The 27,423-nt window shown below is 39.0% G+C and overlaps 2 protein-coding genes across 2 annotated transcripts in view; one reads left to right on the top strand and one right to left on the bottom strand.

Annotated features, from left to right (window-relative positions):
* Positions 1 to 3,056: 3,056 nt before the first annotated feature.
* The window catches only part of LOC128636450 (E3 ubiquitin/ISG15 ligase TRIM25-like), an 85,056-nt gene continuing 60,689 nt past the window's right edge, over positions 3,057 to 27,423 (bottom strand). The window contains 3 exon segments of the mRNA XM_053689465.1: positions 3,057 to 3,268; positions 3,386 to 3,815; positions 3,817 to 4,811. Coding sequence (XP_053545440.1) covers positions 3,057 to 3,268; positions 3,386 to 3,815; positions 3,817 to 4,811 — 1,637 coding nt within the window.
* The window catches only part of LOC128666783 (uncharacterized), a 41,106-nt gene continuing 28,536 nt past the window's right edge, over positions 14,854 to 27,423 (top strand). Inside the window, exon 1 of the mRNA XM_053721579.1 lies at positions 14,854 to 14,912. Coding sequence (XP_053577554.1) covers positions 14,879 to 14,912 — 34 coding nt within the window. The 5' untranslated portion in view covers positions 14,854 to 14,878. The remainder of the gene's footprint in view (positions 14,913 to 27,423) is intronic.

Genomic DNA, 27,423 nt, shown 5'->3' with positions numbered 1-27,423 from the left:
TATAGGATCAGTGGTATCTGCATCAGTATAATAACACCCAGCACTATATAATGACACAGTAGTGACACTGACACATGGGTATAGCCAGAGGAGGGCTGGTTATAGGATCAGTGGTATCTGCATCAGTATAATAACACCCAGCACTATATATAATGACACAGTAGTGACACTGGCACATGGGTGTAGCCAGAGGAGGGCTGGTTATAGGATCAGTGGTATCTGCATCAGTATAATAACACCAAGCACTATATAATGACACAGTAGTGACACTGACACATGGGTATAGCCAGAGGAGGGCTGGTTATAGGATCAGTGGTATCTGCATCAGTATAATAACACCAAGCACTATATAATGACACAGTAGTGACACTGACACATGGGTATAGCCAGAGGAGGGCTGGTTATAGGATCAGTGGTATCTGCATCAGTATAATAACACCCAGCACTATATAATGACTCAGTAGTGACACTGGCACATGGGTATAGCCAGAGGAGGGCTGGTTATAGGATCAGTGGTATCTACATCAGTATTATAACACCCAGCGCTATATAATGACACAGTAGTGACACTGACACATGGGTATAGCCAGAGGAGGGCTGGTTATAGGATCAGTGGTATCTGCATCAGTATAATAACACCCAGCACTATATAATGACACAGTAGTGACACTGGCACATGGGTGTAGCCAGAGGAGGGCTGGTTATAGGATCAGTGGTATCTGCATCAGTATAATAACACCAAGCGCTATATAATGATACAGTAGTGACACTGACACATGGGTATAGCCAGAGGAGGGCTGGTTATAGGATCAGTGGTATCTGCATCAGTATAATAACACCCAGCGCTATATAATGACACAGTAGTGACACTGGCACATGGGTATAGCCAGAGGAGGGCTGGTTATAGGATCAGTGGTGTCTGCATCAGTATAATAACACCAAGCACTATATAATGACACAGTAGTGACACTGACACATGGGTATAGCCAGAGGAGGGCTGGTTATAGGATCAGTGGTATCTACATCAGTATTATAACACCCAGCGCTATATAATGACACAGTAGTGACACTGACACATGGGTATAGCCAGAGGAGGGCTGGTTATAGGATCAGTGGTATCTGCATCAGTATAATAACACCCAGCACTATATAATGACACAGTAGTGACACTGGCACATGGGTGTAGCCAGAGGAGGGCTGGTTATAGAATCAGTGGTATCTGCATCAGTATTATAACACTGAGCACTATATAATGACACAGTAGTGACACTGGCACATGGGTATAGCCAGAGGAGGGCTGGTTATAGGATCAGTGGTATCTGCATCAGTATAATAACACCCAGCACTATATAATGACACAGTAGTGACACTGGCACATGGGTGTAGCCAGAGGAGGGCTGGTTATAGGATCAGTGGTATCTGCATCAGTATAATAACACCCAGCACTATATAATGACACAGTAGTGACACTGACACATGGGTATAGCCAGAGGAGGGCTGGTTATAGGATCAGTGGTATCTGCATCAGTATAATAACACCCAGCACTATATAATGACACAGTAGTGACACTGGCACATGGGTATAGCCAGAGGAGGGCTGGTTATAGGATCAGTGGTATCTGCATCAGTATAATAACACCCAGCACTATATAATGACACAGTAGTGACACTGGCACATGGGTATAGCCAGAGGAGGGCAGGTTATAGGATCAGTGGTATCTGCATCAGTATAATAACACCCAGCGCTATATAATGACACAGTAGTGACACTGGCACATGGGTATAGCCAGAGGAGGGCAGGTTATAGGATCAGTGTTGTCTGCATCAGTATAATAATACCCAGCACTATATAATGACACAGTAGTGACACTGGCACATGGGTATAGCCAGAGGAGGGCTGGTTATAGGATCAGTGGTATCTGCATCAGTATAATAACACCCAGCACTATATAATGACACAGTAGTGACACTGGCTCTTGGGTATAGCCAGAGGAGGGCTGGTTATAGGATCAGTGGTATCTGCATCAGTATAATAACACCCAGCACTATAAAATAATGTTTTTAATTTCAAATGTACCTTGGTGTCCTTCACTAAGGTCTGTACTTTGGAAAATGTCTGCCCCAGCCTTTGTCTGTGCCTATCCCTGCACCCTAGTTGCCATGTTGTCTCCCCCATTTTATTTGTGAATGTGTGTTTTATAGAATACCACCCCCACTGGTTGAACTGGTTAACTTTTAATTATTATTAAAAAAAATAATAGCGTTAAACAGCATATTTTCAGTTGAATGATGGTGATAGTAAGGATAATTGGTAAATACATGTTTCATAAATATGTGCCTCAAAACTCTATCAATCAAGGTTGAAACTTATTAAGGTTTATTCAAATAGAGACTTGCTGTGGCTGTGTGTAAATAAAATAGGGACATTTTTGGATATTTTTAGCAATAAATAATGATTAACATTTACCACTACATGAGGGACCTGTGAAATATCTGAACATGAATTCTTAAAGAAAACAAATCCTTAGATATTATAAAAGCAATACCATTATTTTGTATAACATAGCATGTGTTTGCATTTATAGCTAAATACATGATTTAATATAAATAATTAATAGTCCACAGACAACAAGAAATATAAGTAGGAAAAATTGTCATTGAAAAAAAATAGTTTGGTCCAAGTTCCTTGGGCCCTTCTGTTCGGTCAAACTTTGACAACATTAACAGAAATTGGTTCAGGAGAGCAGAGGAGCATCTGGACAGCAATGTAAAATTAAATAAAGTAAAGTAGTAGCTAGTGCTACAAGCCAGCAGAAGCACAATTAAAAAATAGGGGGGGGGGTTTAATGGAGTCAAGATTGTCAAGAACAACATACTAATTAGCTTACACAGGAATCAATCAACTGCAAAAACATTGCTGGGTTACTAGTGAATAGTGTAAATCTTGAAGTCTTTCCCAGCAGCAGAAAAGCCATATATTTTTTCATTAATTAATTAATTAAAGGAGCCAATTATTTGCATTGTCAGTTCCCTGTGCTAGGCAATGATCCGTGTATCTAGCTCATGATTCTCACCCGGGCACCATCGCGCCATACTAAGAATGCAGCATGAAGAGGCTCAGTGAAGGTGGCGGTGAAGGTGTGTAAGTGTCTTATTGGGTCACACAGCTCATAAAAGGTCAGACGCCCAGCCTCATAGTCCAGCAGTATTCCTACCCTGTCACATGATAGATGGTCAGAAAACTGGATGTTTATTGTGTCATGTTCCACTGAAAGAACAAAACATAAATGAGAAACATCCCCATTATCATCGTTATCACTGTCATCATCTTCATGACTGTCCTTATCATTATCATTGTTAGTATTGTCATCATCATCATCATTACCATCATCTTTATCATTCTCATAATACTTGCTCAAACACCAGGACTTGTTATTATCTCCTATCAGAGACTGATGTCCTCCCCTCTCCATACTGGGATAACAAACCCCTACACTCCAGCTACCTAACACACTGGTTTCTACTTCCCAGTAATGTCGTCCTGAGGTAAAGCTCCTGGCACTTAATACCTGAGGATAATCTGTAAATCTCTCTGCTGTCTCTGGTTGCTGCTCTCCTATATCTGACCAGGATGCAGATTTTAAGTCACCTGATACAGTCACATTAATAGCAGCTGTGTTTATATCCAGTAATATGTCTGATGTCACCTGCATATAGAGCCTTCTCTTTACATCAGTAACAATATCAGCTAAACCTCTGTATAAAGTCACTGAGATTAGACCCTCATCAAAATCCCCCCCCAGCAGGAACCTGTTTATCACCTCTCTGTGTGACCTCAATATCTTCATTCTCAGCACCACAAAAGTCATCTCTGTGTGATTCCTGTTCTTGTAGGACAGTTAATGGGTCAGTCATGTTGTACAGCTCCTCAGTGTGACAAATCTTCCTGGTCAGCTCGTCCTTCTCTTTTTCCAGCTGCTGGATCAGATCAGAGATTGTGAGTAAAACCTGCTCCTGCTGCCAAGTGATCTCACTCAGGATTCGCTTCTCTAGGTCTTCCAGTTCTTCCTTGATGTCACTAATAAGAGCAGTAAGTTGGTCTGTTACACATGCTGCTTTATCTTGCACCCCTCTCCTGTGCTTCTGCAGACTCTGGACTCTTTTCTCAGTCTCCTCTCTCTTTGTGCTTAGTTTCTGCAGAACATTTCTCAGTTTCTTTTTTTTCTTCTCAAAAGCCTCATTGAGCAGCTCCACCTGGTGTCCCCTGTGCTCTCCGACCAGAGAGCAGGACACACAGATACAGGCAGCATCCTCAGTGCAGAAATATTTCAGCAGCTCCTTATGGATGGTGCATTTTCTGTTACCCCAGGAAGTGGTGGGTTCAGTTAAGTCGTGTTCCTCAGACTTGCTGTGCACACTCAGGTGGGTATCACACAGAGAAGCCTCACACAGGAGACAGGATTTAGCAGCAGGTACAGAAGAGTGAACACAGTAAGTGCAGAAGATTGCATTGTTTATTTGCTCTGGCTGATTAGGATGTAAATGATTCACTATGTTACACAGCGTTATGTTCCTCTGCAGCTCAGGTCTGTTACTAAAACTCTTTCTGCACTCAGGACAGGTATAGACCCCAGACCCCTCCTGGGTACCCAGCACACTCTCAATACATCCCAGGCAGAAGTTATGGCCACAGCTGAGAGTTACAGGATCAGTATAAATGCTCAGGCAGATAGAACAGGTTAGCTCCTCTCTCAGATCAGCAGACGCCATGTTTGTATCCAGCGCCAAGAAATGAAAGTGAAAGTCTCTTCCTTTATAACAGAATACTGGTTGTTATCTACCTGCATGGTCTCAGCTTTAGTGCAGAGTGTCTTATCAGAGCTAAAGAGGAATTATAGTTGTAAAAAATATAAGGTAGCTTTGTATTAAAAGGTGTTTGAATATCTGTGTAAACATGTGTATATATGTGTTTATATGTTCTTACATGTATGTATATACATATTTACACATATCAACATGTATACACTTAGATACAAATATATACAATTTGGAGCCCTTTCCACTCGAATGCCTGAAAAGATGAACAAAATCAATCTTATTTATATTTAATATTTAATAATGTTTTTACTGTGTGGTTACTGTAAATATTTAACATTCCAATGTTCTTCACATAAAAAATACAAAATGTTATTTCTTTCCAATGGCATGGAGAGTCCACGATTCAATTTAATTACTGTTGGGAATACAGCTCCTGGCCACCAGGAGGAGGCAAAGACACCCAAGTAAAGCTTTAAGTATCCTCCCCTTCCCAAAATCCCCAGTCATTCTTTGCCTTGTTCATCAAGGAGGGGCTCTTTAAGAGTTCTGTTTTTTTTTTCCCAAGACCAGGTAAGGCTACTGCTTCCTCATCTGGCATGTGCTTCTGGTGGCAGCAAGTATTTAAAAGTGGAGGTTTTATTTCTTCTACTCTCTAGTAACGTGGCTCCACTGAGCTCCGTCCGTTTTGTCAGTTCTCAATTAAATTTTTTTATTCTTTTGGTGGCTTATATCAGCCCTCTAGTAATAAGTAGGACTGACTTTGAGGGGATTCTCTAGCTTTCTTCTGTGGGCTGGGTTCTTCATTTGTCTCTTTTAAACCATCCTTATTCGAGAGTAATCGACTGGGAAGCAGACTGTCTGATCAGACAGGTGTTTTTTTCCAGGGGTGGAGGCCTTTTTTCCTGAGGCGTACCCCGATTTATCCCTTATGTGAGGGTTTTAGAGATCCCCAGAACGCTGCTTCTTAACTCCACAGCTTACCAACCCACATGACTATAGGGTTTAAAACACAGACGCTACAAGATTGTTCAGTAAAAAATTGAGGAATTTGGTAGATGATGTGCTGGATCAGGGCTTCATCAACAAAGAAACAAGTGAATACTTGCTTACCAACCACCCCATAATACCCGTGTTTAACCACCTCCCAAAGATGCACAAGTCCCTGCATAACGTATTAGGGTGGCCCATTGTCAGCAGCATAGGGTCACTGCTCGAGCATCTATCAGAGTGGCTCGATCTAATTTTACAGCCTATGGTGATTGATTTGTGAAGTCATGTGAAAGATTCTAAACACATCCTCAACAAAGACTCTAATATTGAATGGAAACCAGAATATAAATGGCTGACAGTGGATGCCAAAGCCCTTTATTCCTCGATTCCCCATGAAAGGGGTCTTTTGGCTCTAGCTTTCTATATGAGGAATTACCATGGTAACAATGTCGACCTCTGTGATTTTGTGTTAAGGGTGACTGATTTCTTACTAAGCCACAACTACTTCGAGTTTGACTGGGTTTTCTACCTCCAGATCTGTGGACCTGCTATGGGGGCAAAGTTTGCCCCCTCCTACGCCAACCTCTTCATGGAGTGGTGGGAGCAGGAACACATTTTTGGAGGTGGGAACCCCTTCAGCTTGAAGATAGTTGTATACAAAAGTTATGTCTATTTTCACTCCCACTGTATCATGTGACAGCCATCAGCCAATCACAAACGCATATATGTATATTTCTCCAACATAGGTGTGTCCGGTCCACGGCGTCATCCTTACTTGTGGGATATTCTCTTCCCCAACAGGAAATGGCAAAGAGCCCAGCAAAGCTGGTCACATGATCCCCCCTAGGCTCCGCCTTCCCCAGTCATTCTCTTTGCCGTTGTACAGGCAACATCTCCACGGAGATGGCTTAGAGTTTTTTGGTGTTTAAATGTAGTTTTATTGCTTCAATCAAGAGTTTGTTATTTTAAAATAGTGCTGGTATGTACTATTTACTCTGAAACAGAAAGGAGATGAAGATTTCTGTTTGTAAGAGGAAGATGATTTTAGCAACCGTTACTAAAATCGATGGCTGTTTCCACACAGGACTGTTGAGATGAAGTAACTTCAGTTGGGGGGAACAGTGTGCAGACTTTTACTGCTTGAAGTATGACACATTTCTAACAAGACTTGGTAATGCTGGAAGCTGTCATTTTCCCTATGGGATCCGGTAAGCCATTTTAATAACAATTTATAAAGGGCTTCACAAGGGCTTTAAAGACTGGTAGACATTTTTCTGGGCTAAAACGTTTGTTTTATAAGCATGTTTAATGGTTTGTTACTCTGAGGAGTTGTTTTTATCTGGGAATTTTGATAATAAAAACGGCAGGCACTGTATTAGACACCTTTTTCACTGGGGGCCTTCTCTAGTCATAGGCAGAGCCTCAGTTTCGCGCCACTAATGCGCAGTTGTTTTTTGGGAATCAAAGCATGCAGATGCATGTGTGAGGAGCTCTGATACACTGAAAAAGCGTGCTGAAGGCGTCATTTGGTATCGTATTCCCCTCTGGGCTTGGTTGGGTCTCAGCAAAGCAGATACCAGGGACTGTATAGGGGTTAAATGTAAAAACGGCTCCGGTTCCGTTATTTTAAGAGTTAAGACTTTCAAATTTGGTGTGCAATACTTTCAAGGCTTTATGACACTGTGGTGAAATTTTGGTGAATTTTGGACAATTCCTTCATACTTTTTCGCATATTCAGTAATAAAGTGTGTTCAGTTTAAAATTTAAAGTGACAGTAACGGTTTTATTTTAAAACGTTTTTTTGTACTTTGTTATTAAGTTTATGCCTGTTTAACATGTCTGTACCATCAGATAGACTATGTTCTGTATGTCAGGAAGCCAAAGTTCCTTCTCATTTAAATAGATGTGATGCATGTGATAGTGAAAATGATGCCCAAGATGATTCCTCTAGTGAGGGGAGTAAGCATGGTACTGCATCATCCCCTTATGTGTCTACACCAGTCTTGCCCACACAAGAGGCCCCTAGTACATCTAGTGCGCCTATTCTTCTTACTATGCAACAATTAACGGCTGTAATGGATAATTCTATTAAAAACATTTTAGCCAAAATGCCCACTTATCAGCGAAAGCGCGACTGCTCTGTTTTAGATACTGAAGAGCATGAGGGCGCAGATGATAATGGTTCTGACATGCCCTTACACCAGTCTGAAGGGGCTAGGGAGGTTTTGTCTGAGGGAGAAATTTCAGATTCAGGAAAAATTTCTCAACAAGCTGAACCTGATGTTATTACGTTCAAATTTAAATTGGAACATCTCCGCGCTCTGCTTAAGGAGGTGTTATCTACTCTGGATGATTGTGACAATTTGGTCATTCCAGAGAAATTATGTAAGATGGACAAGTTCCTAGAGGTCCCGGTGCCCCCCGAAGCTTTTCCTATACCCAAGCGGGTGGCGGATATTGTAAACAAAGAATGGGAAAGGCCCGGCTTACCTTTTGTCCCTCCCCCTATATTTAAGAAATTGTTTCCTATAGTCGACCCCAGAAAGGACTTATGGCAGACAGTCCCTAAGGTCGAGGGGGCGGTCTCTACTTTAAACAAACGCACTACTATCCCTATAGAAGATAGTTGTGCTTTCAAAGATCCTATGGATAAAAAGTTAGAAGGTTTGCTTAAAAAGATGTTTGTTCAGCAAGGTTACCTTCTACAGCCAATTTCATGCATTGTTCCTGTTACTACAGCAGCGTGTTTCTGGTTTGATGAACTAGAAAAGTCGCTAGATAAAGATACCTCTTATGAGGAGATTATGGACAGAATTCGTGCTCTTAAATTGGCTAACTCTTTTAATCTAGACGCTACCCTGCAATTAGCTAGATTAGCGGCGAAAAATTCAGGGTTTGCTATTGTGGCGCGCAGAGCGCTTTGGCTAAAGTCTTGGTCAGCGGATGCGTCATCCAAGAACAAATTGCTTAATATTCCTTTCAAGGGGAAAACGCTGTTTGGCCCTGATTTGAAAGAGATTATTTCAGATATCACTGGGGGAAAGGGCCATGCCCTTCCTCAGGATAGGTCTTTCAAGGCTAAAAATAAACCTAATTTTCGTCCCTTTCATAGAAACGGACCAGCCTCAAGTTCTACACCCTCTAAGCAAGAGGGTAATACGTCTCAAGCCAAGCCTGCCTGGAGGCCAATGCAAGGCTGGAACAAAGGAAAGCAGGCCAAGAAGCCTGCTACTGCTACAAAGACAGCATGAGATGTTGGCCCCCGATCCGGGACCGGATCTGGTGGGGGGCAGACTTTCTCTCTTCGCTCAGGCATGGGCAAGAGATGTTTTGGATCCTTGGGCCCTAGAAATAGTCTCCCAAGGTTATCTTCTGGAATTCAAGGAGCTACCCCCAAGGGGAAGGTTCCACAGGTCTCAATTGTCTTCAGACCACATAAAAAAACAGGCATTCTTACATTGTGTAGAAGACCTGTTAAAAATGGGAGTGATTCATCCCGTTCCATTAAAGGAACAAGGGATGGGATTCTACTCCAATCTGTTCATAGTTCCCAAAAAAGAGGGAACATTCAGACCAATCTTGGATCTCAAGATCTTAAACAAATTTCTCAGGGTTCCATCGTTCAAAATGGAAACCATTCGAACAATTCTTCCTACCATCCAGGAAGGTCAATTCATGACCACGGTGGATTTAAAGGATGCGTATCTACATATTCCTATCCACAAGGAACATCATCAGTTCCTAAGGTTCGCCTTTCTGGACAAACATTACCAGTTTGTGGCACTTCCATTCGGATTAGCCACTGCCCCAAGAATTTTCACAAAGGTACTAGGGTCCCTTCTAGCGGTGCTAAGACCGAGGGGCATTGCAGTAGTACCTTATTTGGACGACATTCTGATTCAAGCGTCGTCCCTGTCACAAGCAAAGGCTCATACGGACATTGTCCTAGCCTTTCTCAGATATCACGGGTGGAAAGTGAACGTAGAGAAAAGTTCTCTATCTCCGTCAACAAGAGTCCCCTTCTTGGGAACAATAATAGACTCCTTAGAAATGAGGATTTTTCTGACAGAAGCCAGAAAATCAAAACTTCTAAACTCTTGTCAAGTACTTCATTCTGTTCTTCTTCCTTCCATAGCGCAGTGCATGGAAGTAATAGGTTTGATGGTTGCGGCAATGGACATAGTTCCTTTTGCGCGAATTCATCTAAGACCATTACAACTGTGCATGCTCAGACAGTGGAATGGGGATTATACAGACTTGTCTCCAGCGATACAAGTAGATCAGAGGACCAGAGATTCACTCCGTTGGTGGCTGACCCTGGACAACCTGTCACAAGGGATGAGCTTCCGCAGACCAGAGTGGGTCATTGTCACGACCGACGCCAGTCTGGTGGGCTGGGGCGCGGTCTGGGAACCCCTGAAAGCTCAGGGTCTTTGGTCTCGGGAAGAATCTCTGCTACCGATAAACATTCTGGAAATGAGAGCGATATTCAATGCTCTCAAGGCTTGGCCTCAGCTAGCAAAGGCCAAATTCATAAGGTTTCAATCAGACAACATGACGACGGTTGCGTATATCAACCATCAGGGGGGAACAAGGAGTTCTCTGGCGATGGAAGAAGTGACCAAAATAATTCAATGGGCGGAGACTCACTCCTGCCACTTGTCTGCAATCCACATCCCAGGAGTGGACAATTGGGAAGCGGATTTTCTGAGTCGTCAGACATTTCATCCGGGGGAGTGGGAACTCCATCCGGAAATCTTTGCCCACATAACTCAATTATGGGGCATCCCAGACATGGATCTGATGGCGTCTCGCCAGAACTTCAAGGTTCCTTCCTACGGGTCCAGATCCAGGGATCCCAAGGCGGCTCTAGTGGATGCACTAGTAGCACCTTGGACCTTCAACCTAGCTTATGTGTTCCCACCGTTTCCTCTCATCCCCAGGCTGGTAGCCAGGATCAAACAGGAGAGGGTATCGGTGATCTTGATAGCTCCGGCGTGGCCACGCAGGACTTGGTATGCAGACCTGGTGAATATGTCATCGGCTCCACCATGGAAGCTACCTCTGAGACAGGACCTTCTTGTTCAAGGTCCGTTCGAACATCCGAATCTGGCCTCACTCCAACTGACTGCTTGGAGATTGAACGCTTGATTTTATCAAAGCGAGGGTTCTCAGATTCTGTCATTGATACTCTTGTTCAGGCTAGAAAGCCTGTAACTAGAAAAATCTACCATAAAATATGGAAAAGATATATCTGTTGGTGTGAATCTAAAGGATTCCCATGGAACAAGATAAAAATTCCTAGGATTCTATCCTTTCTTCAAGAAGGTTTGGAGAAAGGATTATCTGCAAGTTCTTTGAAGGGACAGATTTCTGCTTTATCTGTTTTACTTCACAAAAAGCTGGCGGCTGTGCCAGACGTTCAAGCTTTTGTTCAGGCTCTGGTTAGAATCAAGCCTGTTTACAAAAATTTGACTCCTCCCTGGAGTCTCAATCTAGTTCTTTCAGTTCTTCAGGGGATTCCGTTTGAACCCCTACATTCCGTTGATATAAAGTTATTATCTTGGAAAGTTTTGTTTTTGGTTGCAATTTCTTCTGCAAGAAGAGTTTCAGAGTTATCTGCTCTGCAGTGTTCTCCTCCATATCTGGTGTTCCATGCAGATAAGGTGGTTTTGCGTACTAAACCTGGTTTTCTTCCGAAAGTTGTTTCTAACAAAAATATTAACCAGGAGATAGTCGTGCCTTCTTTGTGTCCTAATCCAGTTTCAAAGAAGGAACGTTTGTTGCACAACTTGGATGTAGTTCGTGCTCTCAAATTTTACTTAGCAGCTACTAAGGATTTCAGACAAACATCTTCTTTGTTTGTTGTTTATTCTGGTAAAAGGAGAGGTCAAAAAGCAACTTCTACATCTCTCTCTTTCTGGCTTAAAAGCATTATCCGATTGGCTTATGAGACTGCCGGACGGCAGCCTCCTGAAAGAATCACAGCTCACTCCACTAGGGCTGTGGCTTCCACATGGGCCTTCAAGAACGAGGCTTCTGTTGATCAGATATGTAAGGCAGCGACTTGGTCTTCACTGCACACTTTTACCAAATTCTACAAATTTGATACTTTTGCTTCATCTGAGGCTATTTTTGGGAGAAAGGTTTTGCAAGCCGTGGTGCCTTCCATCTAGGCGACCTGATTTGTTCCCTCCCATCATCCGTGTCCTAAAGCTTTGGTATTGGTTCCCACAAGTAAGGATGATGCCGTGGACCGGACACACCTATGTTGGAGAAAACAGAATTTATGCTTACCTGATAAATTACTTTCTCCAACGGTGTGTCCGGTCCACGGCCCGCCCTGGTTTTTAATCAGGTCTGATGATTTATTTTCTCTAACTACAGTCACCACGGTATCATATGATTTCTCCTATGCATATTCCTCCTTTACGTCGGTCGAATGACTGGGGAAGGCGGAGCCTAGGGGGGATCATGTGACCAGCTTTGCTGGGCTCTTTGCCATTTCCTGTTGGGGAAGAGAATATCCCACAAGTAAGGATGACGCCGTGGACCGGACACACCGTTGGAGAAAGTAATTTATCAGGTAAGCATAAATTCTGTTTTTGTGAATTCTTGCACATGCTCAGTAGGAGTTGGTGACTCAAAATGTGTAAATATAAAAAGACTGTGCACATTTTGTTAATGGAAGTAAATTGCAAAGTTGTTTAAAATTGCATGCTATGAGGCCCATTTATCACGCTCCGAATGGAGCTTGAGGGGCCTGTGTGTCTAAATTTATATATTTGATCTGTCTGTTCTTTATTTTGCTTCTCTCCTAAAAATTGGCTAGTGTAAATATGCCATAGTAAAGACCTAAATATCCATATTTCTAGCCTTTAGTAAAACAACATTAGACCTTAGGTTTGAAATATAAATAAAGCGCACATATTTATTTATAAAATATTTTACCAGGAACGATACATTGAGATTTCTCGCGTTTTCAAGTATGTCCTGGGTCCACAAAACATTTAACATAGAACAGGTAGGAAAGTGTCAGTATATTTATGAAAATCTTAGCAGTATTCTCTAAACAATGTGTAAGTATATGGCAGGGAATATATTTAACAATCTTCCTTTAAACTAAACCTGCAATCAAACATACATTTGCTAAGACAATAAAATTAATCTAAATATCTGAATTCTTTATTATTAGTAAATAACTATGAACATGTTGATACGTAAATATTTGTAATGATTAGAATATGAGTCAATATTATATGCGTTAAAACAAAAACTATTTAAAATATGCTATGCAAAGCTCATGCCAATTTACTTTGAAACCAATCTTTCATTCAGAGCTGCATTTAAAATATTACAATGAGACCTAAAATAGCGGTTACAAACATTCAGCAATATGATTTACAGTGCTAATTTAAACAATAGTACAATATACACTTTTATTAAAAACATCAGAAATTGTATATATTATTTATGTAAAGACCCAATTCTGAGTTATAACTCTACAGTTGTATAGATAAAACAATTTAGCATCAGGGATATGTATTTAACAATGTACAGACTGAATATAAACTACAGCTATTATGCATATATCTGTGTTAAAATATTAATTTCAACCCTCTTTCTTTTTATATATATATATATATATATACGTTACCAAAATAGATAATTCAGTTACCAAGGATTCCTTGTTTCATCTCAGAAAATATATAAGTACATTTTTGCAATCACTGAGAAGAAGGTAGATCAGCTTGTTTAGAATGAGTGTATTTTGGACGCCCAGCAATGTATCATTCAAGTCAGCAAAATCTGTCCCTTTCTCCTTCATGCGTTCACTTAAATAACTTTTTCATTCATTGATGAAACCATGGGAGTGGCCCTACGAGATCTGACCATCCCATTGGTTAGGTGGGATGTCTATTTGGATTGGCCCTTGGTCACCATGGAAACGCATCCTTTAAGCAGTTAAATTACAACTGCTATACCGGTATTGGCCCTTCGGTGGCAGCAGGCAGCAAAAACAAATTCCTCCTTAACATTTCTAAACATTTTTAAACAGTGAAATATTTCTTTAAACTATGTAATAACTGCCATAATTTCTTGCATGAACCCCTCAGAATATCAATCATAGATGAGGCAAATCTATATCACCTCTCTGGTCATTTTGATATCAAATATGTTATATTATTAACATTTTATTATATTAAGGCAATTTAATACTGCTAATTATTAGCTTAAAATGCATTTATATATCCTGTTATATATGTTTTCATGTGATATAATATGTTCTATGTCTCCGACAATTTCTGCATATATGAATTGATGCCTGCAATAGAAATGGAAACAACTATCAGAAATGGTTTAAGCATTCATATGTCTATGGTCCAAGTATTATTAATCATTTACTTTTAGGTCCACAAATATTTATTTATATTCTTAAAAACATAGAGGCTAAGTAAGATCTTTTATGTTTTCAAAACATATATATATATATATATATATATATATATATATATATATATATATATATATAAATGGGGGTGTATGAGAGAATGGGAAATATTGCTGATAATATAGATTCTGGTGCCACCCTTAATCAGTAATGAAGTTAAATTTATACAGGGAGATATAGTATCAGACCATATATTAATGGTCTGATAAAGTAAGGGAAATAAAGGCACACAGAGAATTTATTTCATAACAAAAATAAATTTATTAATTATAATCCCTTGTCACATTTCGTGAAAAACTCTGCATTTGACTCAAACCAACACAAAATAAGGTAAACACCATATATATACAACACCTTACATCTAAGGTAACAATGCCTGCAGGATATCTGTAAAGCATACGTATGCTGCTAAATCTAATAATATCTAAGACACACATTAATCAGGTTGCTAGATTGTATATAGACCTAAGATAGAACAAGTATGCACATATCCTAATAGTAGTTATAACATGTCTAAAGCAGTGTGTCAAAACATAATGGAAAAGATAAACCGCTGAAAAAAGTCTCTCTCAGAAGCTAGGAGGAAACACAGTTAGATCCTGCACTCGGTCCAGGAAAATGCAAAGTGAAAATACAGTCCTTTATGCAAAAGGTAAGGTAAACGTATTAGTTCTTACTGTAATCTGTTCCCAAAAGTAAGATTTTAAATCACTTGCCAGGATAGAGCATGCAGCAGTGAAACAAACCAGCTCTGTGTCCCAGGAGATTTTCAAAGAAGCAGACCGCTCTCTCTGTGGCGTCTGATGTCACTGGGGGGGGAGTGGTATAGCTTGCAAGCTCCTCCAATCGGACTTGTAGGTAAAGTGCACTTTCCGTGTGTAGTAGTGATCAGCTGTACCGGCATCCGCCGCACCGGGAAAGAACCAGGCTTTCCCTAGGCTGATAGATCAAAAGCATCGGAGCGTACGTCAGGATATACGCAAACTTGCTCAGGTGGATACGATATGTATGTTCCTCTCGCTCTTAGCTTACGTGCATTTACTTAGACTCCACAGGTGCCTGTTTTCCAAATCCTGTATTCGCTTCACAGGGCAACAGATGAAACACCAAACAGTCCTTATAGTAGCACAGACCATATGTTTTTTTGCAGCATGTTTCTTTATAGTCAGCACATAAAACAGGTATGCAGATAAAGTGCAGGCAGTAAAAAGGTATAAAAGGCGATGCGTGTCCCATAGACCTTAGAACCTTAAACAGTTCTTATACACAGGAGTTAGTCGACCTGCTCCTGAATAAAACACTTCAGTGTTAAAAACACAAACCAACGATCGTTTCACCCCCACATCCAGTGTGTTTCACAGGGGTTCATCAGGGCTTGAATGAATCCTTACCGGATTTCCTCTTAAGATAAAGCTCACCTGACATTCCTCAGGTGTGCTTCCCCCACCTGGGGTAATTAATTAATTAAAGGTGTGTTCACATAAGAAAACATATTCCAGTTTAGAGATGCATAGAATCAAAATACAAAAACCTTATGTGTAAAGTTGTGAAGATTCTAGTTATACACTAAAATCCTAGGGAAAGTAAAAGCCTAATTCCTCAGCTTTCTAACACTTATTGCCACAACAAAAAATGATGACACCTTACGAATATAGCACATGTCTTGTCTGAAAAAGGGAGAGTCCACTGACTATAAAAAACTAGCATACTCCAATTTATCATTAAGTCCTACTGGGTATCTAGTATTAAGTTTATAGATCCATTTTGTTTCTTTCTGCAATAGAACTTTGTCATTATTGCCACCTCTACCGTTAGTTATCCCTTTGTCTATGATAGTAAATTTCAAAGATTCTACACTTCCATTATGGAACATGCCAAAGTGTCTTGCCACATTTGTGTCATTTTCATGAAGGATATCGTCCCGATGTTCCTGTACCCGGTCCTTTACTAACCTTTTGGTTTTTCCAACGTAAAAGACCGGGCACGAGCAGCGAAGAAGATAGATTACCCCTTCAGATTTGCAGTTGAAGAAGAATTTAATGTCAAAAACCTTATCACATGAAGTGAAGAACTGTTTGGTGCTATCCATGTGGGCACAGTACACACAGTGCCCACATGGATAGCTACCTTTTATTCCCTTGTCCCTTCTTAGCCAGTCTGCATTAGAGGGGCCTCTCACAAATTGACTCTGAACTAAGTGATCTCTCAAACTTAGTGCTTTTCTAGCTGTTAGTAGTGGTTTTTCACCAATCGAATCTCTAACCTTGTCATCCAAAGTAAGTATATGCCAGTTATTAGCTAGTGCTGATCTAATATTGGACCATTGATTATTAAACTTAGTGATAAATCTAATTTGCGTCTCTTTGGGCTTTGATTTATTGTTATACAGCAGGTGGTCTCTAGGATTCTTTCGTGCCTTCCACAAAGCTTTTTTAAGACATTTATTGGAATATCCTCTTTTGAGAAATCTTTCTTTCATTAGGGCAGCATGTGTATCAAATTTTGTTAGTGATGAACAGTTTCTCCTAAGCCGGAGTGTATTTTCACTTTGCATTTTCCTGGACCGAGTGCAGGATCTAACTGTGTTTCCTCCTAGCTTCTGAGAGAGACTTTTTTCAGCGGTTTATCTTTTCCATTATGTTTTGACACACTGCTTTAGACATGTTATAACTACTATTAGGATATGTGCATACTTGTTCTATCTTAGGTCTATATACAATCTAGCAACCTGATTAATGTGTGTCTTAGATATTATTAGATTTAGCAGCATACGTATGCTTTACAGATATCCTGCAGGCATTGTTACCTTAGATGTAAGGTGTTGTATATATATGGTGTTTACCTTATTTTGTGTTGGTTTGAGTCAAATGCAGAGTTTTTCACGAAATGTGACAAGGGATTATAATTAATAAATTTATTTTTGTTATGAAATAAATTCTCTGTGTGCCTTTATTTCCCTTACTTTATCAGACCATTAATATATGGTCTGATACTATATCTCCCTGTATAAATTTAACTTCATATATATATAAATATATATATATATATATATATATATATATATATATATATGCACTTCAAATAAGGGATTATCAAAATGGTCATTCAATCTATACTAATTCTGAATTTATTTCCTATATAAATATCCCCTGCAGCAATCATCCACCTAATACAATGTGCTTAATTTCAATATATATATATCATGAATCATTCCAAACATACATGGAAAACTGGCATTGTTCCCCTTGCAAAATGCATCCAACTCTATCTGTGTCACCTTCCCCCTAGCTGTGTATTTGCAACACATCTTACTTTGAAATCACAAAACTTAGGTGACAAATTCCAGAGGGGTCCTTGAACACATTCTTTTCTCTCACCAAATGTCCTGGAGTTATAAAACTCTGCATATATAGTCAAATGAGTAGGGAAAAAAAATGTTTGTATGTTTTACACCACAGGAGGTGGTTCTTCAAAAGCTATGCTGATTCTCAATCCTGATAAACGTGTATTCACCCAGCTAACCCATATGGTAGGGGGTTGGGACCACGGTGGATTAAAAGCTGTGTTCAACAAACTCATGTTCAATTAATCCTGAGGTCTCATCTAACATATACAGTGTATAATATATATATATATATATATATATATATATATATACACATATATATATATATATATATATATACATATACATATATACATATATATGTATACACATGTAATATTCATCATGATATTCATATACTCTGACATAAATCCCCCTTCCAACTTCAAATAGATGTAGGACACATGTATTTGAATTGGCTTAAAGTCAGTGGTATTTGATGAGGATCAACCGTATATCTCATAGACAGTCTCTTATGTAGAAAGTTTGTTATTTTGAGCCTTCATGTTTATCAGTTGGGCACCTTTAAACTACAGTATGTCTTTAGTTCATTTGGGGATATGACACTTCATTCTCCCTCTATGACTTGTAGTTGGGATCTGGGATGACATGCCCGCAATTGATTGATATGGACCCATTTATCTATGAAACTTTCATTTTTGGGGATCCTTATTTTATAGGCCACTGGAGATATTTTGTCAGTAATGACGAAAGGACCTTTCCATGAGGGAAGAAATTTCTTCTCCCTAACCTGATCTCTTCCAAAGTTATAAAGATAAACTTTATCATTTATTTCATATTCCTTTTTGGACGTTTTGAGATCATAATAGGTTTTAGTGGTAGTTGCGGCTCTTTCTAAATTCCTTTGAGCAAATGCAAATGCATATTGCAGATGCTTTCTTAGGTTCTCCACATATTGATGTGTATTGGCAGCGTTTATCAAGTTTTGGTCTGATGTACGGTACAGCAGATGCTGAGGTAGAACCATTCTTCTACCAGTCATCAGTTCAAAAGGTGACATCTTGGTAGCATTACTTGGAGTTGCTCTTAATGCCATTAAGACTAGAGGTAGTTTTACATCCCAGTCTTTACCCGTTTCACTCACAAACTTTTTGAGGATTTTAACAATGGACTGGTTGTAACGCTCTACACCACCACTTGAGGCAGCTCTATAAGCAATATGGAGCTTTCTTTTAACCCCTAGTATTTTCCATATTTTGGTCATCACTTCGCTAGTGAAGTGGGTCCCCCGATCTGACTCGATTCTTTGGGGTAAACCAAATCTGGAAAATACATGGTTGATGAGCAACGCTGCACATGTTTCAGCACTATTGTTAGGTGCACTAATGCACTCTACCCATTTAGTGAACAGGCATGTTACGGTTAACATGTATTTGTTACCTCTTGATGATCTTGTTACCGGGCCAATAAAATCAATTTGTATATCTGACCATGGCATTACCATCCCCCTTTTCTGCAATGGTGCTCTATGCGTTGGTGCAATGGGTTGGAACTGTGGGCAGATTAAACACCCTTGACAGTAGGTTTGAACATCTTTCAACATGTGTGGACAAAAATCACGCAATATTTCATACGTGGGTTTGGCACCACGATGACCAGATGTGGGAGCATCATGGGCATGTTGAAGCATTAGACCTCTGAACTTGATGGGTACTACCCACTGCTGGATGCCAGTTTTGGAAGTTCTAATTAACAAACCATCCTGTAATTTGAATTGTGATTTAGATTTTATTAAGATTCTCAGATCTTCTTTGCCAATACAATCATCTTTTGAGATGGGGTTGCTTTCAGGATCTTCTATGTGTTTATAGAAGATGCCTACAATGGGGTCTTCTTTTTGACTAGTGATCAGGTCCTCACTAGGAGAATCCTGACTCCATTGTAACAAATCAGGCTCGCTCTGTTGTTTTGCCTGGTTTCTGGTAATGGCTTCTACCTGAATTGCACCCATGAAGTGGTCAATATTAAGGAGTTCTCCAGTAATGGCTCCTTGTTTGGCTAATGAGTCCGCAAGGTCATTGCCTTCCTTATCAGGACCTAGAACTCTGGAATGACCCTTGGTCTTTTTCCAGTGTATGGTTAAATCATTGGATACCACCAGATTATCGATCTCGCAGAACAACTTGCCATGCTTGACTGGTTTGTTATTGCTTTTCTGCATGCCATTTCTTTTCCAAGTTGGCAGGTATTCAACAAAACTGTCACGCACATAATTTGAGTCAGTTATGATCACAAATTCATGAATACCATGTTCAATAGCCATTTCAACGGTTTTGAAAACAGCAGTTAGTTCTGCAACCTGACTGGATCTTGGTCCAATATTGAAACCTATAGATATATTTGGGAATCCATTTGCCATGGTAAGAACAACCATCAACATACACCCAAGGTAGTGTTTGACAATGGTCCTCATTGTATATTTTATATGGGGAAAGCAATTGTTCCTCCAGAAAATCATCTTCTGATAATTCTTCCCCAGGATCTCTAGCAGTACAGTCGTGGAGCTCAGCAAGCCCTTGTGCGACTGGATTCTTTTTATTCTGCTTGTAGCGGATTTCTAGTGGCCAGCCTTGTAAGGAAAGAGTCCACGCTGTTATGCGGCTATTAGACAAATTCCCATCTCTTATTCTCTCACTTTGCAAATATAGCAAAGGTTGGTGGGCCGTTTCTACAATTATTTTCTCGCCCTGTATATAGCTGCGGAAATTTTGTAGAGCCCATACAGTAGATAAGAGGGCTTTTTCGCAATCGCTAAATTTTATTTCTACTGGGGATAGATTTTTGCTCGCATAAGCAATGGCTTTTTTCAAATTATCATGCTTTTGGTATAAAACAGCACTCATGCTTATATCTGTGTAACCTGTCTCTAAGAAGAAAGGTTTACCCCCTTCAGGGTACGTTAAGCAAGGTGCTTGAGTGAGTTTTCTCTTCAGCTCTCTGATGGCTGTCTCTTGAGACTCACTCCAGTGCCATTTCACATCTTTCTTCAGAAGAAGTAGTAGTGGTTTAGCTAATTCCGCATAATTATCAATGAATTTGCGAGAATAATTTGTCATACCCAGGAATGATCTCAATTCCTTTAAGTTAGTTGGGTTTTTAGAATTCACTATAGCTTCCACCTTCCACGAGTGCGGCACCATTGAGCTTTTTGTAGGGATAATTTTACACCTGCCCTTTTAAGTTGGCTGAGGACGTGTTTAAGCTCTGCGATGTGTTTTTCAAAGTCTGTGCTTTTGATTAAAACATCATCAACATAAGATAAGGTCCCCCTTTCCAGTGCATCAGGCATAGCCTTATGCATGAATACAGCAAATTCATGTCCAGAATTTATGTATCCAAATGGAAGTCTCTGGAATGCATACTGAACCTTTTGGAAAGAGAATGCTAGCTTATATTGGTCCTCTTCATGTACCTTTATGGTCCAATATCCCTGTGCACAATCAATGGCAGTGAATATTTTGGATCCCTGCATTTGTGCTAGGCACTGGTCAATGTATGGTACAGGCCAGCCAGACATGTATACTCGTTTGTTTAGCTGTCTTAAGTCAGCACACAAACGCCATTGTCCATTGGGCTTAAGGACACCTAGAATAGGATTATTATAAGAGCTGTGCACCTGTCTGATAATACCTCTTTCTTCCAAATTCCTTATGATCTCTGCAAGAGAATCATATGAGGCTAAGGGAAGTCTGTATTGTTTGACAAATACAGGTGGTGCATTAGGATCTGTTTGTATCCTTGCAATGTGCAAGTCTGTAGTACCACAGTCATAAGAATCCTTAGCAAAGATATCCTTGTACTCCATCAGGAGTTCTCGCAGCTGTTGGCGTTCATCATCGCTGGAACAGCCATTAGCTAAGGATATTTGCTCTTCGACTATTTGCTGAAATCCTGGAAAGATTTCAGGCTGTCCTATTTCATAGGCTTCTTCCAACCTAGAGGTGAGATCCCCTTGATTATAGTTTACATTGCTCCCATGACTCTGGGTATTGGGGTAATCTTGCTGTTTGATTGGCTGATCAAACACTAGAGAGGCTTCTTCAATTTTACAGATGCCTTCCTCTGAGCTGAAGGGATAAATAGACTGAATATTAAATAGACCCTCTGGCATAGATGCAAAGGATTGTTCTATTAATTGTTCTTCAGTTAAGTATCCTTCAGGTATTAGCCCAATTACATTATTCTGGAATCCAAAAGTGTAATAACTTGATTCCAGTGCATATCCTATGGTAGTTCCCTTGGATAATGTTATATCTTGTGGGGTCATGTTATGCACAATAATATGTATTGGAATAGTTCCAATATTCACCATAGGAGTGTAGGTTACTGTGACACCCTGATTTTGTATTCTATGGGAGAGGCAAATTAGTGTTTCAGAAGTTTTTAATTTCTGACCTCTCTTTACCTGTAAGGGTAAAATAAATTTATCAGCCCCAGCAGGAATTATGACATCGCTAGATACCTGCATATTTACAGCATATGGCAATTGCTGGTTTGATTTTAGGGCTGCATTTTCATCCTGAAATACTTCAGGGTCCCCCTTTAACCTGCTCCAGAGGCAAGAATTAATCAAATCAATTTGTATGGCATATCTGTGTAAGATATCATTGCCAATGTATATTTGATTATGGGGAGTATTTAAAACTAAAAACAGGTGCTTCACTGACTTATTGCCAATAGAGATAGATAATAAGCACTTAGCTGTGATGTTATAGCTTTCAGACCTGTCATCCAGGCCGTTGAAACAGTGGTCTTGGGGAGAAAGATATTTAATCACTTTAGGTTCAGCTATTTGCACTAATAAACCTTCGCTTATATAGCTAGCTTCCTGTTTTAAGTTTATTTTAGCATACGTGGTTTTACCAAGGTCATGTACTTGTATAGGGATAAATAGATCCTCTTTAACTCTCTCAATCCCTGTGAGGTATTGAGCGTGGCCTCCCCCCTTAGGGACTTTATGATCCCCCTTGTGGAGTGATATGGTTAATACATCGTCATTTAGGGAAATATTCGCTATCTTTCCAGGCGATATTTTAAAAGTATTACCATCAGAGCCACTAAAAGGAGTCTGATCATCTATTTGTAGAATAGTGATTTCAGGTACAGAGTTATTCCTGAAATGAATCTCCACAGCATCTGGTTTCTCTTCCACCACGTGACAGCTATGTCGGGTGCGAGATATACCAGATTTTTCATAATTTATAGGCCTTTTAACTTGTGACCAAATTACATTATTTATGCAATCAATTATGATGCTTAATCGCTTCAGGAGATCACTACCAATAATTAAACGATCAGTTGGCAGATCCACTATAATGACAGGGTGTCTTATGACCCTGTTCCCCAATTTAAATTTTAACCAGGCCGTACCGTAGACTTTTAGAGAATCACCCCCAACTCCTATTAGAGAACCGTCAAATTCTTTTATTTTAGGTTTGTGGGGTGTTAGCTCATTTAGCTGTGTGTAGTACCTGTGGGATAAAATAGTTGCCTGAGATCCAGTGTCGACTAATCCCATGATAGGGTTGGAGACTGAATCTTGCATCTCAACTAATACGTAATATCTTCCTGCATTTTCTACCATTTCACACATAAAATTGGCATTCTCATACATCTGTGGGCTTCGCCACGTGTTACCTGAATTCGCCACGTTTTCCTGTGTAGAGGAAGCTTCATACCTACCTGTTTCCTCTATGACAGGGTCGGCTGGATTCTTTTGTACTGCATCTGTGGAAATAAGGTTAAGAGAGTGCTGCAAAGGAAGAGATTTGTTAATTTTTCCCAGATATGGTTGCTTGTCATCACGGCTAAATCGTCCGTTTTCGGTCTGTGGGGAGAGAACATGATTAGTATCATTGACATTTATTATTTCATTTTGTATATCTCTTCCCTCCCTTTCAGGTGATACCGCAGTGTTTATGACTGTGCCTGTGGTCCACTGCTGACCACTGGCTGTACCCCTAAAAAAGTATTGTTCGGTTGCTGAGCCGTAGATTTTTGACTCATATTAGCGATTTGTTCGCTCAACCGATTTAACTGGGTAAACAGCATATCTACCTGATTGTACAAGTTACCTCTACCCCTGGGTTTATCTCCTGGTGCCCCATAATAATGATTCTTGGACCATTGGTTCCCCTCAGAATTAGAGCTGCTATTTCTATCCTGGCGTGGTTGTTCCTGGGGTGCAATTTGTTCAGCATTATTATTTTGGGGAGCATTATGTACTTGGGGTGTCTGGTTATCCTGAGAATACCTTCGCCGTCTATTTTATCTACCTTTGCGGGGGTACCCATTATTCTGTGGGTATTCTCTTTGGGCGTAATTATTCGCCTGAGTATGTCCCCCGCTTTGGCTATAGTATCTCAGCGTCTCATCCCGTGTTGGGGGAGGGGTAGAGTTAAACCTCTGTGGAGATGGCCCGTTTTCTCTGGCCACTTCCTCATAGGTTTTCTTTTTAGACTCCAAATTTAGGGGTTCAGGTGACACCCTAGTTTCGGCCACTATTTTAGGATTGGGCTTTTTCTCCCTTTTATCCCCCTGTTCACTGGACTGCTGAATAGAGTATAACTTTGTACTCTCTTTGATCAGCCATTCCAATGAACAGTTCTCCTCAAAATCTCTAGCTAAGTTGATTTTGATGGGTGTGGGGAGCGCTTCAAAAAATATATTCACAAACTCTGAACCTTCAAATATGGGATCATCTTCAGCCATGCTTCTTCAATACAGAAAGGAACTCGATTGGACTTTGATTCGCACTACATTTTAAACCATATACAGTTATTCTCGCTGCCGTTTTAGTGCGATGTTGTCCGAATTCTTTTCTGCATTGTCGTTTTGTTTCACTCCAGGAACGAATATTCATATCCTTTAGTGAAGCAAAGAATTTGTGATGCTTACTTTCAAATACCCAGGGTAGAAATTCAATTTTTAATTGCTCACTTGTAACACTCATTATAGATAATGCGTTTTCAAAGGCCTCTAAGTGGTCAATTATGGAATTGGCCCCCCCTTTAGAAAATAGGCATACTGTATTCTTTAGGAATTTAATTATTGTGGGGGTGTCATACACTTTAATTGGTATATCACTGGACCTTACTGGGGACTTATTGTTTGAGCTAGAGTGCCTTTCATTTGAAGCGTAATAATTTTCTGGTCCCCCAGAGTTATGTAGTTGTCTAGGGGAAAAAGTTATCTCTGGGCCTGAATTAGGGCTATAGTTTGGGTATCTTTGTCTATCCTCCCGCCTGGGATCTTGACTATCATTTCTGTCCCAGTCCTTATAGCTGCTAATTTGTCTCTGTAATTTATTTATTGCATGCTCGTATGCTTTTTCAGCCTCATGATATCTAGCTCTTAAAGTTTTATTTTCATTTTGGCACTTTTGATATTCTTCTTCGAAAGTTTTAAAATCAGCCATTAGTTCCTGATTATATTTATCTAAATCAGAAGCCTTTTGACTAATATGGAAAACCTCTGTCTTTGTCTGAATAAAGGCATCTTGAAATTCTCGTAATGAATTATTTTCATCCCTTAGCCGCCCTAATTGTCTGTTTTGTCCTGCCATTTGGTTAGACATTTCACAGCTCAAATACATTAGGATCGGCCAAGTTGCGAAATTTAATTCATCACGCCCCCTAAGTTCCGTGCATCTATTAAGTTGCAGTAACATTTGGTGTAATTCCCCATCTTCAAACCACATATCTTTAACTAAATCTTTGGCCTTATCTTTACACTCATTAATATACCTGGAGACATCGTCCCCAATATCAAGTCTAGTCATGATGTGATTCATGGCGTCTAATTTGAGCGTTTTTTTCTGAATCACTTCATTGACGGAGGACATTGGGGAGGACACAATTTCATCTTGCACAGAAACGCTAGCATTACTTTTTGCTGAAGACATCGTTATTTTAGGGTTGTACTTAATAAGATAAAACGCTAATACAATTTTGACCAATAAGAGAGAGAGAAAAATATAAAAATTATATCTTCAAAATATCAATATCAATTTTGAAATATGACAAAATTAATATTTTTATGAATTTTGAAATATGAAAAATTAATATTTTTTATTAATTTCGAAATATGAAAAATTTATATTTTTATGAATTTTGAAATATGAAAAAGTTATATTTTTATGAATCTTGAAATATGAAGAATTAATATTTTTATGAATTTTGAAATATGAAAAATTAATATTTTTATGAATTTTGAAATATGAAAAATTAATATTTTTATCAATTTTTCAAAAATTAATTTTTAATAATATTTCAAAATATTAATATCAATCTTGAACACGAAAATCAATATTTCAATTTTCAAAAAAAAAACTTTTATATTTTCAAAATATCAATTTGAAATATGAAATTTCTTCTCTCTTCTATAATAATTTCTATTTACCACAAATACACTATATCAATATGATAATTATTTATAATATCTCAGCAGTGCCTCCATACAATATGTCAGTATATTTATGAAAATCTTAGCAGTATTCTCTAAACAATGTGTAAGTATATGGCAGGGAATATATTTAACAATCTTCCTTTAAACTAAAACTGCAATCAAACATACATTTGCTAAGACAATAAAATTAATCTAAATATCTGAATTCTTTATTATTAGTAAATAACTATGAACATGTTGATATGTAAATATTTGTAATGATTAGAATATGAGTCAATATTATATGCGTTAAAACAAAAACTATTTAAAATATGCTATGCAAAGCTCATGCCAATTTACTTTGAAACCAATCTTTCATTCAGAGCTGCATTTAAAATATTACAATGAGACCTAAAATAGCGGTTACAAACATTCAGCAATATGATTTACAGTGCTAATTTAAACAATAGTACAATATACACTTTTATTAAAAACATCAGAAATTGTATATATTATTTATGTAAAGACCCAATTCTGAGTTATAACTCTACAGTTGTATAGATAAAACAATTTAGCATCAGGGATATGTATTTAACAATGTACAGACTGAATATAAACTACAGCTATTATGCATATATCTGTGTTAAAATATTAATTTCAACCCTCTTTCTTTTTATATATATATATATACGTTACCAAAATAGATAATTCAGTTACCAAGGATTCCTTGTTTCATCTCAGAAAATATATAAGTACATTTTTGCAATCACTGAGAAGAAGGTAGATCAGCTTGTTTAGAATGAGTGTATTTTGGACGCCCAGCAATGTATCATTCAAGTCAGCAAAATCTGTCCCTTTCTCCTTCATGCGTTCACTTAAATAACTTTTTCATTCATTGATGAAACCATGGGAGTGGCCCTACGAGATCTGACCATCCCATTGGTTAGGTGGGATGTCTATTTGGATTGGCCCTTGGTCACCATGGAAACGCATCCTTTAAGCAGTTAAATTACAACTGCTATACCGGTATCGGCCCTTCGGTGGCAGCAGGCAGCAAAAACAAATTCCTCCTTAACATTTCTAAACATTTTTAAACAGTGAAATATTTCTTTAAACTATGTAATAACTGCCATAATTTCTTGCATGAACCCCTCAGAATATCAATCATAGATGAGGCAAATCTATATCACCTCTCTGGTCATTTTGATATCAAATATGTTATATTATTAACATTTTATTATATTAAGGCAATTTAATACTGCTAATTATTAGCTTAAAATGCATTTATATATCCTGTTATATATGTTTTCATGTGATATAATATGTTCTATGTCTCCGACAATTTCTGCATATATGAATTGATGCCTGCAAT

This window comes from Bombina bombina, chromosome 7 (genome assembly GCF_027579735.1).
Source record: "Bombina bombina isolate aBomBom1 chromosome 7, aBomBom1.pri, whole genome shotgun sequence".
Taxonomy (NCBI): Eukaryota; Metazoa; Chordata; class Amphibia; order Anura; family Bombinatoridae; genus Bombina; species Bombina bombina.
This window is presented reverse-complemented; position numbering and strand designations above follow the sequence as displayed.